General features: G+C 40.7%; 1 protein-coding gene across 2 annotated transcripts in view; it reads right to left on the minus strand.

The window, feature by feature from the left end:
* Positions 1-14531, minus strand: part of LOC148427571 (TOX high mobility group box family member 2-like) — a 109615-nt gene that overhangs the window by 2752 nt on the left and 92332 nt on the right. For both annotated transcript variants that reach the window (XM_088441955.1, XM_088441946.1), the window contains 4 exons: positions 11736-11966; positions 4694-4774; positions 2039-2431; positions 1000-1139 (listed from right to left, as the gene is read on the minus strand). In XM_088441955.1, the coding sequence (XP_088298081.1) occupies positions 1000-1139; positions 2039-2431; positions 4694-4774; positions 11736-11966 (845 nt within the window). The remainder of the gene's footprint in view (positions 1-999; positions 1140-2038; positions 2432-4693; positions 4775-11735; positions 11967-14531) is intronic.

The following is a 14531-nucleotide window of genomic DNA, read 5'->3' on the forward strand; positions in this document are numbered from 1 at the left end:
AAAAAGATTCAAAAACACAGCACAGGCCAGCATGGATGCTCCCGGCATAAACAATGTGTTTCTGTTGTACTTTCGTGTTGGTAGGACCAACATGGGTCAGCGTCCACATGCTGGACTGCCAACATCACATGTTGGATCTCCATCATTGCCTTGCCGGTCCACCAGCCCCACCAACATCGGACAAGTATAAACGAGCATTAAACATCCTATAACATCGAAGATTCTATGCAGGATTTTTCTTTTATTTATTTATTTATTTATTTTTTTTAAGCAGGTCATGACTTGAGTTTTGTATTCGCAAAAAATGAAACCAAATAACCATAGCATAGATTAATTGACTACAATGCGACCCTCATAAAACAGACCCAGATAGTTGATATCGGACGTCATATTTCCGATTATCACGCAATAGCCCGTGGAATCAACAGCTACGTGAACTTGATAATTCCGCTCATCTTTTTCATATCAAGGGATCGTCAAATGCATCGTCTTACTTCACTTTATCTGTCTGGAGACCGAGGGCCCTTGAAAGCATCAACAAGCTCTTCAGACCGGGAGAACTTTCAAGAAAACACTCAAAGAGCAGCAAACGCGGTTTGACTCGGGCACGATCCCATTTGACATACAGCTACAGAATGGGCTCCAAGTGGAGAGGCGGGCGACTTCCCGGTCCTCCATATCTCGGCATAATGAAGCCGAGTTTCAGGTAAGTGACAAAACAAGAGCCCTCTTGCAGATGCTCGAACGGCTCGATTCGATAAGGCAAGGTGTTAAACGACACACGGGCAGAGTTAATTGGATGTCGGGGCTGCTAATGGCATGATACTGCTGGTGCGCGTCACTTTCGAGGAGGCGCTCACTTCAAACAGGAAAATCAAAATGCATCGTTAATCCACTCTTATGGCCGCGTGACACTGGATTTGTTTACAGCAACTCATTTGGAAAATGAATAAAAAAGTGACAATTCTCATCTAGGGACACCCGCTGTGTTGAGCTCACCTGCAAGGGTTGGGTCCACAATCCCTGTTGCAGTATTCACTATCCCAGTCTGGGTTCTGGCCGTGCCCTGGGTTCGGGGCTCCAGGAGACTGGGAGCCTCCCACACTGTTCTGGTACTCAGCCTGAATATGGGAAAACCCCTGCAGGTCAAAAAATGTTATTAGGAAAAAGAAATGTGAAGATCACAAACTGACACTAGCCAAACAGGACTGATTAATTGCGCAACGGAAGCTAAGCTTTATGGAAAAAAAAACAAACAAACATATCGAGGTACCTCGAAGTTCAACCACACTAAATTGTGTGACGCAGATGAAGTTTTGATTTGGTCTACTTTCTGACTCAAAGTCATGAGAATCTTGATTCTTTTGTGAATCGATTTTTTGCCACACCTCTATGGACTATTTTCTTTGTTGGGATATGTTTGTTATGTAAAAAGGGCACAGACTTGATAAGCTCTTCCTTCGACCATCAACTTTTCGATTGGCTGTTCTGTTGGGGGAAAAAAAAGCGTGATAAAATCTGTATGACCTGTGTGCTCCGATTGAAGCTGATTGAATAAATACAGTGAATGAATTCATTCATTAATATGGCTATACCATAAAAAACACCCAATTATAATGTTCTATTTTTTGATTACGAGTGAGAGTCTGGTAGTTAGCCAGTTATATCAAATAAGTGCCACACTTAGTGGATATGTAGCAATCTACATATTCATTCAATGTTTACTAACAAATGTGATTGAAATGTATGACACCAATCACAGCAAAAGCAGGAAGTAGACGTTTACAAAAAACAAAAAAACCCCAGAATAAATGCTTAACTTTGCCAATTGGCCTTTTACACATTAATTTACACACTACCATGGCACAGAAAGACTGGGGACCAAAGTATTTGGACATCACAGGTCTTTTTTGCTTGCTTGATGGTCACAAACTCGGTTTTGAAGGTAGCAATGTTTCTCAGTGAGTTGGTACGGAGTTGCGGTAAACAGGATCAGACAGTACAGTAAATTGAACTAAGGATGAAAGTCCACACCTACCTGTTGACTGAGGGGTGGGGAATGCAAAGGTGCCTGGAGTCCCATTTGGTGTGAGATGATTGGCTGCGACTGCTGCATGCGGATTGGCTGGTTGAGCAAGGAGCTCTGGTGTAGGGTGAGCTGGGCATGGGGGTGCAGGGGTGGGCTGATCTGGAAGGGAGCAGGGGGCGAGGCACTCATGCTAGGTGGCAACATCTGCGATTGGCTGAGTGTGGAGGCCAAGCTGTGGCGCGGCGGCCCCGCGTAGCTCTGGAGGTCCGACAGGGGGAAGGAGCCCGATGGGCCCAGGTAGGATGACGAGGGCTGAGGACTATAGAGGGTCTGCTTTGGGGACAGCAGGTGGGAGGGCTGGCTTGACTGCTGGGCACTTTTTGGCTCTGGATCATTATATGTCTGGAGATAAGACCACCAAATTTGTATCATGTGATCACACACATGGCCACACACCACAACAGTATACATTGACGGGCAGCCGGTCCAGTGTGTAACGCACATGCCCCTCGGATGCCGGGACGAGTTACACAGTGTCACCACTACAGAAAACAGATGCGTGGATACAGAGGCATTTGACATGCAGCACAGTTGATATAAAAAGTCTACACACCCCTGTCAGGTTCGTAGGTGTGAAAAAATATAACTTTCAAAACTTTCTCCACGAGTCATGTCAACTATTGAACTATTTGAACATTTATATTAAACTATTTTCATATTCGGTTTGATAAGTACTAAACCGGTCGTCAATGGGCATTTTATATTATTTTTATATCTATACTTTTTTCATATACGAATCAGAAGTGTAGAGTTGTTACCTCAGGCCGGGCTAAGTGAAGTGAAAAAAAACAGAAAGCCATGCAGCCGCAAGTGCGATTGTGCCCAGGAGGGTCATCCCTCGTTAATGCTTTTTCATTGGCTGCCACGAGATGATGTTGCTTCTTCGCCACACATAGTAAAAAGATGACGACGATTCACTCATCCTGCTTTCGCTCATCCTACTTCTGGCTAACGGCTGTGCTACAATAGCGATATAAATCAATCGAAAACCACATTTAAAATCATTCCCAAACGGCTCGTGTATTAAAGCGGTTGCCGAAGATGAAAACGGACAATTTCAACATAATTAGTATAATTAATATTATTATAATTAGTTAGTTCTTTTTAGTCTTGTGTAAATAAACTGAAGTCATCTTTTTAAAGCACTTTTACTTTTTATTCATTCATAAATTAATGCCCCCCCCCCCCCCCCTAATTTTGTTGGAGTTATTTTGTTGACTAAATATTGACCTTTGTAACATCGCCGTATCTGAGTAGGTGTGACCAATAAACAAGCCGGGAAGTAAAACAGTCAAGAAAATATTCGTGATCACTAATTCCTTATCATATTCGTCGATTGAAAATAATAATGGTCCTGCCTCCGATAATCCAAACAAAAGGGTATTAGGATTTTTCAGTACAGGTATACTCTAGGGATACCTGGTATTCGGCTATTTGACGAATCACATTCACAGGTTTTTTGGAATGTGGGAGAAAGCTGAAGTACTTTGCGCGTACTTTTCCCCGGCAGCACAGCAAGAGGATGCAAACTCTAGGCGGGAAAGCTCAAAGTTGCATCCTGAAGTCAGAACTATGAGGCAGACCTGCTTATCGCTAGTCCACAGCACCGCAGCTCCAAAATGAATCTCAAGTTAATTTTCAATCGATCTTCATCTTGAACAGCTTTCAAAATGTATTTTCCGTGCCCTCGTTGTACTATGGCTGATGAATGAATGGGCGGGTGAAATTTGATGTTTAGCAAGGGCGGCAGCTGAGGCAGAGTAAAAAATCCCAAACTCCACCAAACAAAAACTTGGTGACTTGACCTTTCTCACACAAACAAGTGTAGCACCCACAAGGCGTCCCGCGTGTGCCCTTTTATGATGAGCTGTCATACTGCTTATCTCTAACCATCAGTGTTGATTAAATGGTAATGGAGCCCATTTGTGTGAGTATATCTGAGGCTGGGGTAATGATCAATAGACACCTTGACAGAGATGGCGGAAGCATACACACGCGTACACATGTACAGTGCACGCGCAGAAACAGAGGCAGAGAAATGAGGCTGTTTGCTCGCAGAACAAATGGAATGACAAAAGGAATCTTCCTGGCACTGTGTTGTGTTGTTAATGCAAGACGGCACTAAACAATGCAAACCTCAGCCCCTCTCCTCGCTCTTCTTTATTCCACCGCTGCCATCGTTTCTGTAATTCATTCCTGGGGCACGCAAATGCTTCTCATCCGAATTAACGAGAAGCTAAAAATACACGATCAAAGATCGTATCCCCGACATCTCGCCTATTGACATCCTGGTGTAAGCACATGCGAGAGAGAGAGAAATGTGCTTTATATCCTTAATTCATCATACTGCGGCTGTTATGGTCATATGTTTGCACTGTGACTGGCTGACCCCTCCCCCAGTATCTTACTACTGTGTTTAGATCCCCCCCTCCTGCACCCAAAGGAAATAATCTATTGTTCCAAATATGGACGGTTCTTTTTGCATCTAATGCCCACCGCTTACAGACCCTCTCCACTACAGAAGCCCCTCCCTGCCCATTAGTAGGGCTTTTCCATCCAATATATCATCAGTCTAAGCTGGTGTCTGTGTGTCATAAGCGTTACCTTGGAAACCAGACTGGCTCTGTACGCCGCCAGGGCTTTCAGGTACTCCTTCTTTGCTGCTTCAGTTTTTCTCTTGTAACCCTGAGAAGAAAGGTGAAAATCAAAACATGCGGCTTCAGGTGAGAATAGGGACTTGACATGCTCACGCACAGACACACTTACTTGCACACACACACTCAAATACACACCCTTAATGTTTCCCCTTCCATCAGAACCAATGGCACAGAACACGTTTATTTCCTCACTGCAGTACTAATACTGCCTCATCTCAATGTGTCTCCCTCTATAGCTGAAATACATCATTTCCATTCCAATCCACCCAGAGAAATGAACTGGAACTTCTTTCTTTGGCTCCATTCAGCCCCCAAATAACAGTCCTATCAGCACACTGACATTAGACACTCACTAGAACTAGCGTGCTGCAGCAGTAGAGCCTGGAAGGAGGGATTCCACTGCTCCCCTTCTTATTACAGCAACAACTCTTACTGATATTGGCTTTAGTGTAAATGTAGATGTACAGTATGCACGGTTTTTATGGTACCTGGGGAGGCTGTACAGTAGCAGATTAAATATAGCATACACTAGAAATGGGTAAAAAAGAAGTCGTATAAATAAATGAAAGCAAAAGCATTGCTGCAATCCCTTGTGCTGTTGACTCGTTTTAATAGCGAAAGGTGCTCTTTTTCTTAAAGGAAAAATGACCTAAACACACTTTCACCAGCATATAAACAAGTTAACAAATAATAAATAATAATAATAATAATAATAATAATAATAATAAATAACTAAACAAAAGAACATTCTAAGCTTCAATTCTTTGGATTACAATGCCTTGTATTGTTTAAAAAATGCATATTTATGAACTAAAGTATGTGATTAAGACATGGAATTTCATATCATGTATATACAAGCTGTATATACAAATATATATTATATGCATGCACACATACAGGGACACAAAACCCACGCGTATTTGTACTATATATACATAGGTTGTGGATTTTTTTTAGGATTCAAGAAAGATCAGTAAAATAAACTGGACAACAGATCGTCTTTTTTGGATTTCTATGATTTGAAGCTTCAAAGACACAATTTTTAATTCGGCAGTCTGGTGGTCTGTTAGAAAGTGACAAACACCCACACACCCACACACACAACCTTTCACACTCATACCTAATGAGTTTAGTGTGTCCAATATATCTACAATTCATGTTTTTGGGCACGCAGTTGCAGGGAGAACATGCAAACCTGCAAGCTCTGCACTGTGAGGTCGGCATGCTAAACCTCTGGCTGCACAATGAATTGAATTTTAATAGCGATAACGATATCGGCTGCCACGATTAATTAAGCAGATCCTCGGCGATATTAACATTTAAAAAGCCGTCTACCTTACGTGTCAAATCAAGCGCTTTGTCATCCTACCACCAGGGGGCAATGTGTCCCACATGTTTGCATGACAAAAGCATTGGCCTTTCTCACCCTAATATATTATTTACCAGTGTGAAATGACGTTGAGTTTCTCACCTGATTCCGAATATATACCGTGCTAACTATCTGTCGATTGAGACCTATTTTGAAAAATAGGTAAATTGGAATACATTTGGTTTGAAATGACCAGCAATGAAATTTTGACTGCTGATTGATTAAAATTTGCTTAAAAGTAAACAATGTGCTTGGTTCTAAGTAGGCTTAGGCTTAAATTTTGTCATTAGTTTTTCCCTCAGCAAGTAAGTTGATTATTTACTTGATTTATTTTAGATAATTATTATTATTTGCAAGTCTCAAGCCTTGAAGCCTTGTTTATATACTGCTTGTTTGAAAAAGGGCAATAAATAGTCATGTTTGGCCAAACGTGATGAATAATCGTGATCATAGTCATGATTTTAATAATGACCCAAAATAATCGTGATTTCTTTTTGGCTACAATCGGGCAAAATTGTAGCTGATTGTACGTAAAAATAATTTTGTGATAATATTGATGGCGGGTACCATGTAGAGAGGAAGGTTTGGAATTCAAGAATTATAAAGTAAAATTATACATAAACTATGTGAGTGTTTGAGATGTACACATTCAACATAGATGAATAAGAAATATATGATTAAAAATACTCTAGTCACTTGAATAAAAGCAGGCTGTAGAAGTACGATAGTGCTTGCTAACATGAAGTACACAATATTCAATATCATGAGTCCTTAAAAGCAAAGCCCAATCATAAGTTGAAGCACAAGAAGCCGGTGTTCTGCTTTTGCCTTTGAATGGCCTCAAGGTAAAACCTGATGACCTCCTACTTACTGTAGCAGAGCAGCGATGATTTTGAATAGCGACAAAAGCATTAGGCTGCTTGTCATAAAAATGGGGATTGTCAAGATGCCCTTCAGCAACACAAAAGGCAAGGAAGACTGATTTTATATTCTTTGTAAGATCAAAGACATCGAGAGTGGAACGCAAACTACAGTGACTACACCATAAAATTACCTGTACATTTGCTGTATTTTTTGTTGTTGTTGCAATTTTACGGTTTGCTCACATTTGGGCACTATACTTGGTATGCGGAGGGCCTTAAACAACGCAAGGTTGATATGCTTTATGACTTAAAAGCTGAATAAAAAGTAACAATTTAGTATTTTTTGTTTCATTTTGAATGATTAGTTTTTACAGCTGTGTAAATATTTTATTGTTTGCTTTGGTAGTGAGTAGAGCAAATACGCACTGCAGCTGTCTTCGGGCAATAGACGGGGGGCATCCTGAACTAGTTGCCAGCCAATTGCATGGTACACATGGACAAACAATCAGGACATCAAGGACAATTTAGAGCAGTGGCCCCCGGGCTGCGTGGGCGGCACCCTAAAATGTTTCGGAGCTGATTTAGTTTAACAGTTCATTCCTTTGTGGTTTGTTTGGCTTAATCTTTGTTTTTTTAGCGCCACCTCTGGCCACTGTTGATATTACATTTTGTAGTGAGAAGGATTTTGTGCTTTTGAGAGCAGTCAGTGACGCACACGTTGTTTCGTTTGCGAAATTTGGCCCACGACTGTCTGTAAGTTGTACGAATGAAGAATGTTGACGTATGATAATATGACCAAAATTAGTTTGTTTGTTGATCAAACAATTTGTGTGTGGATAACACGCTAGCTAATATTAGTTCTTATCTCCATCATGTTATGTAGCATTGCCCTGTATGCGTGTAGCTCGTTTGCATTTTCTTTCGTGCTAGCTATTTCCCTTGAAATTAATAGCTTTTGTAATTGACTTTTATGAATGATATAATGTAATATGCGTACATTTTTGTATATTGAAATAAAAATAAGAAAATGGGGATATTTGTTGTCATTAATTGACTCTACACAAGTACAGTACTTCCATGAAAGAGACTCTCCGCAATTTGCCTTTTCACCCAAAGGTACATCTAAATTTATAAACGCAGTAGAATGTTGTTATAAAAACCAAAGTTAGCATGTTTTCTTAATGACAGAGATTTTCCAAGTTTCACTTTTTAGCCACAGATCCATAATAAATTATAAATATAGTTAAGTATGATATTAAAGCACAAAACATTGTACTAGTACGCCATTGTATCAGGCTGACAATGTATATTTTGCTTGTGAAAGCTGCTGCTGCAGATGATGATGGTGTTTTTGATTACACACAATGTTGTTCATCTAGGATTACAGTTTTGGAGTAATACTTCTAGTGGTAGACAAATAGTTACTTCTGAAAAACACCACACACACAAAGCATCAGTTCAGTCCTTTTTACACATACACACTGCAAAGAAACCCAACTTTCCAGGTATAGGCAAGTATCCAAAGCAACCCGTAAAATGTTCAGTTTCATTCACTTAAGACTATTTTATTGCTGCCATCGCTCTTCTTCTTCTTTCAGTGGGAAGAAATACATTTAGATAGAAAATACATTTGACAAGGTTCAGGGAAGTGGGGGATAAATGGATGGATTATCTTTACAATGAGGAAAACTTGCTCATTAAGGTGAGTGTTATCTCACAGCAATGTTCTGGTAATTACACAGTGGTTAATGCCTGCTGCAAGACTCACCCAAACTATTCATCAATGTGGGAGGAAAATTTTTTTTTGGTTACGAGGAAAAAAGCCTCCTGTGCTCATTGATGAATGTTAAACTAACGTTATACTAAAAAATGTTCTAATTGTGACATCACAACCTCAGTTTTAAAGAGCACATCACTTTTTTTTACAGCACGGCATGTCTACCATTCAATTTGAAAAATAAATAAATAAATAAATAAATAAATAAATAAATATCATGGACCATTTGAATGATGGATTGTGTATTGCTCTTTTTGTCTGTCTTTACTGAGGTGGGGTGAGGGGCAAATGAAGAATCACATGTGACATAAGCATAGCATAAAGTAAATCAGGTAAAGTATTCAGACTGTTGTACTAGGATCTGTAATTTAGCTCACCACCGATGCATACGAGGAATGAGAATGCAATAAATATTCAGAGATTTTTGAGTACAGTATTTCTTTTGCCATACATGTTCCTGATGGCTGTAGACTTCCCCACAACAATATGCAGAGGACACAGTTCTTTAGCACCTAACTGTACATAGCTTATATGAGTGGGAAAGAAAACACAAAATTTCTTTTTTGACGCGTAGTCAATATTGCCATATAAATGTCTTGTTCAAAGAAGATGGAGTGAGATTCCTAGTGCTGCTGCTGATGTTTGTACATCAATAGAATATATTCATATGCCCACATCATCCTTCTCACTATGTATGTAATATCAACAGCGGCCAGAAGCGGCGCCAAAAAAACAAAGATCAAGCACAAAGGTATGAACTGTTAAACTAAATAATTTCCAAAACATGAAAACATTCCAAAACAGTGATTAAAATAATGTATTTATTGTGCAAATTACCCATTTAAGTTTACCCAAGCTATAATTGTTAGTCCATCAGCCAAATATTAACGGCACAAGAAAAAAATACCTTGCCCGAGAAAATAGCAATAAAACCTCCATCATCCTAAAACAAAAGCCTCAGCTCAACCTTACAGCCTTCAATTCAATCGTGATATGCCCACTGGTAAATTGAATGGCGTCACCTCCTTGCCATCAGACAAAATACAGTCAGCCCCCGGCTTACGAGCACCCTGATTTGCGAACAATTCGCCTTACGAGCGTGGATCAGGGAGATTTTTGTCCTCCGCTTACGAGCAAACCTCTCGTCTTGCGAGCATTCCGACAAACCAGTCATTGAGTATGTAGAAATGTTCTCGCCTAACTGCGTCACCATATTCAGCGGTTGCGTCATCTACAATCATTAACAGATGCTTATGGCGCTAACGTGAACGCTATTGGTCTTACAATCTCACACTGACTGTCTCACTCACGGTGTCTAAATATATTACCATTTAAGTGTAGTGTTTGTACAGCTAAAGGGAAAAACAGCTGACATGAAATTAAATGTGCCGATTGCAGGACAAAGAATTGTCATTGGTTTAAATGTGTGTTTTTTTTTAATTAATTGTCAATACATTCCAACCGTTTAAAAAAAAGTGCAAATAATTATCAGTCAGTCAAGGAGACGCCAATATGCTATTGGCCGGCGTCACACGTCAATCACAGAAATGCCGATATGCTATTGGCCGAACGCCTTTATCTAGCTTGATGGGACAGGATGGAAGGAAGTAGACAAAATGAGTGAAAAACGGAATGTTTTGAAGACTTTGCAAACTTTATCTGTTAGACATAGCTTCTAAAATTACTAGCAGCGGTAAAGGAAGAAATAAGAGGATGATGTTTTAGTATCTCCGTGATTTGCACCATGACTGAAAGAGTTACTGTAACACTGTAAGACCAATAGCCTATATGCGTTGCCGTATTGACTCAAGAGGTTAATCTCTGCACCCTGTTACGGCTGGTATTACAGAGCCATATAATGGTTGCTTGACGAAACTGCATGTCTTGTTAGTCGGCGACCTCCCGACATGCTTTGGGACAGCGCCATTCTTGCAATTCTGTGAATTGTAACCAACGGTGAACTGACGCTCGAACTAGCCATAAGTGTGGTGCCTAGTAAATACAACACACACAACTTCCCCTCCGCCTCCACCCAGCTCAATTCACGTCGGGAAAAACAGCTGACATGAAAACAAGTGTGCCGATTGCAGGACAAAAAACCGTCACAGGTTTAAATGTGTTTTAATCAATAAGATGTCAATACATTCCAACCGTTTAAAAAAAAAGTGCGAATAAATTATCAGTCAGTCAAGGAAACGCCAATATGCTATTGGTCGATTAAGGTCACCCGGTCTCACTCACGGAGATGCTATTGGCCGGCGTCACACGTCAATCACAGAAGTGCCGATATGCTATTGGCCGAACGCCTTTATCTAGCTTGATGGCACAGCTGGTTGGGATGGAAGGAAGTAGAGAAAACCCTGACTGAAAAAGTTACTTTGACACTGTAAGACCAATAGCATATCTGATTTACCGTATTGACTTCGAGCATTCATCTCTGCTCATCTATGCTTATCTCAGCACAAGTCACGTCTTTCCAAAGGTAAAAGTCATTTTTCCTTTGTATTTGTTATTTAAAGCAACTGTATAGTAGATTATGTCACTTAATATTAATATATGTATACAGCGTGATGATTTTACCTAAGGCTTCTGCGCGCGTTGCACGCATTCACGAATTAACATGGGTCTGGATTGCCCGCTATACGAGCAATTCGAGATACGAGCGTAGCCGCTGAACGGATTAAGTTCGTAACCCGGGGGCCCACTGTATATAGTTCCGACAAGCTTAGTCCGTTCTTTTTAAAATGATTTCGTCATTCGGCGGTTTGTTGGCAAAAAAGGACGGACATTTTAACAGTACTGGTGGACTGCCCACCTCCGGGTGTATGGATTGCAGAAAATACATTTGAAATAATATTAATTGTGGGGAAAAGAAAAACATACTTTTCACTACTTACTCCACGCTCTAAGTTCAATATAAAAGAGGACCTGAATGAATAAGATATTACAGAAATCGTCGCTCATTTCATTTCATTTGTACCTGCTTCTGTTCCTCTCCTAGGCTGTCCCACATGGAGGCGACAATCTTGGAGACATCTCCAAAGGTGGCGTTGGGGTTCTGACCCTTAATGGCTGCCTGTGTATCTCGGAAGAAGAGCGCGTAGGCCGAGACGGGTTTTTGTGGCTCATTGGGATCCTTCTTCTTCTTCTTCTTTTGCGGTTTGGGTTTGGGCTTCATCATTTCTGCCGAGGGTCGCTTATCGTTGCTTATCTGCGATGGGACAGCAAGTTGGAAAACAGCTTTAATCAGGTGATTAAAAACAACAAAGACATTGCATTGATTAGATTGGGATATCAGAATGATTGTTGCGTTTAAAGGTGAAGTGCACTTCCAGCAGGAGCAACAGGAGCACACGGGTGAAAAAAAGATACATTCAATGCAAGAGCGGTCATAGTTCCTTCAAAGAAGGAACAGATCAAATTACAAACTAACAGGATATCAGCGAAACTGTTTAGTCTCTGGGATGGTGAAAAGAAAGAAATGGTCAAAGATAGGAATAACATATTTTTCGACGCAAAGGACAAATAAGAGCTTTAAGGTTTTTTTCTCACATTGAGAGAAGAAGAAACCCTGAAATCTCAACACTTAGATCCTGTAATCACTTGGTCTGTCTACAATAACATGGTGCAATCTCACTCCACTTTCAGGAAGCGTAAACTGCTCGCATCCGCATGACGTGCAACAACCAATACACATGAATGCACATTCACTTTCCATGAGGGGCTTTAGACAGGGAGTCAAATCCAGGTCACCTGATCCTGGTTGAGATTCTGTATGAAAATTGCCTTCTTGGATGCAGTGAGAACATATCAAAAACAGGCGATTGGAGGGTGTGTGTGTCGGGGGGGTGAACGAGCGCAAAGACGTCGCAAGGCAAGATGGTTTGCAAGTAATGATAGCATGATGATGCCATTTGTATCAGGCAAGATCAGTTAACATAATTTCTTGATGGTTCTAAAAATAAAAACGAAACAAAACACATTTTCAGCCATTAGCATAAGAGCAAACATAATGGCAAATTGCCCATAATGATAATCAAGTCTTGTACTGTATATGTTTTCTCGGTCATCAAGATCTCATTTAAGATTTCTCAGAAAGAACAATGCAGGAAAACAGCAACCCGAGGAAACATACGGGTACATGAATTACGCTATATTTTTAATACGACATTACTTTATTTGCATTCAGGTCACCCTCGTTCAACTGGGGGACTTCAATGCTCACGTGGGCAACCACAGTCAGACCTGGAGGGGTGCATTTGGGAGGAACGGCCCCCCTTATCTGAACCCGAGCAGCATTTTGTTATTGGTGTCGCGGTGAAGGGAGAGCTGCTGAAAGGCGAAGCTGTCCGTTTACCGGTAGATCTACGTTCCTGCCCTCACCTCTTGACACGAGCTATGGGTCGTGACCGAATGAACGAGATCGCGGATATAAGCGGCGAAATGAGTTTTCTTCGCAGGGTGTCCGGGAGAACCCTGAGATAGGGTGAGGAGCTCGGTCATCCTGGAGGCTGAAGTGGCTCGGGTATCTGGTTAGGATGCCTCCACTGTGATTGCTGCTTTTAAATTTCATAATTACTTTCCAAGATCGACCGCATGCTTGCAGCGGGTTTAAGCAGCAGCAACAGCTGCGACAGTGTTTCTCCTTTAACAGTCAAAGCAGGAAATGAATGTCTTTGAAAGTCTTATTGTTTCAGCCAAACAAGAAGCGCTACACAAATAAGAGGCTTTACGCAGTTTTACACAGCATGAAATAACTGATCAAAATTCAAGGTCCAGGATGGGAATTGGTAGGAAAAGAAGACAAACAAAAAGTACTGAAATGAAATAAATAGATGTTCCAATTCAGGCTGACGTGGGAACATTGCTTGTCTATTTCACAGTTTACAGGTAATATTCATTTCTTGTGTGCAACTCTGCCTTGTTTCATTAAAACATAATCAGCCCTCACTTCCAGGCAATGAGGCAGAAGACAGGCGTGAGATATGACATCTGCTCCATGCAAGCCTTTGAAGTGAAAAGAGACTAAATGAAGGTAGGTAAAATTGAACTAGCAAAATGGGGATGAGGGTTTGGGGGCGGAATACGGCTACAATAATTCCAGAAAAATTCACGTTTTTTTTTTTTTTTTTCACTCTAGAGAGGATGATGACAACAGCTTGCAACAACATGCAATTAACTAGACGATGAACAATGGACACAGGCTTTCATTTCCTCTTGGTTCGCCTCTTTTATCATACAAATGCTGATGAAATTACATTGAAAATGAATGAACAAACAAAGCACTCAGCAAACTGCGCCTCTAAGGAAATCTCCTGTACTCAGTCTGAAATGAAAGATACAGTAAGCATACAGTTGCCTGCCTTGCCGATTGAATCGTCTGTTTGCTTGAATCACAAACATGATCCTCATCTGATTTGAAGGCTAAAGCAATTTGTATATCAACAGGAGCTACGAAACAGTGCAATCAGCCATATGTTATAGTTTAAACTTGTGTTGGACTTATACTGCAACTATACTGTATCGAATGAAAACACGAGTAGAACGCTAATGACTATAAGATATGAATGCATAGCAATCATAACAATTGACCTTTTTCTGTGTCGCCTATGAAAAACAAAACAATTTAGTATACGCAGGGTCTGACTTCAGCCGTAAAGGGGAAGGCAAGTCAGAAATTCATCCATCCATCCACCCATTTTCAGAACCGCTTATCCTCACTTGCTGGTGCCTATTTAACACCTTAGCACCTCGCAATCAATTACGACAGAATTCT

The sequence above is a fragment of the Hippichthys cyanospilos genome, chromosome 2 (genome assembly GCF_059441005.1).
Source record: "Hippichthys cyanospilos isolate Australia breed blue-spotted pipefish chromosome 2, RoL_Hcya_1.0, whole genome shotgun sequence".
Lineage (NCBI taxonomy): Eukaryota > Metazoa > Chordata > Actinopteri > Syngnathiformes > Syngnathidae > Hippichthys > Hippichthys cyanospilos.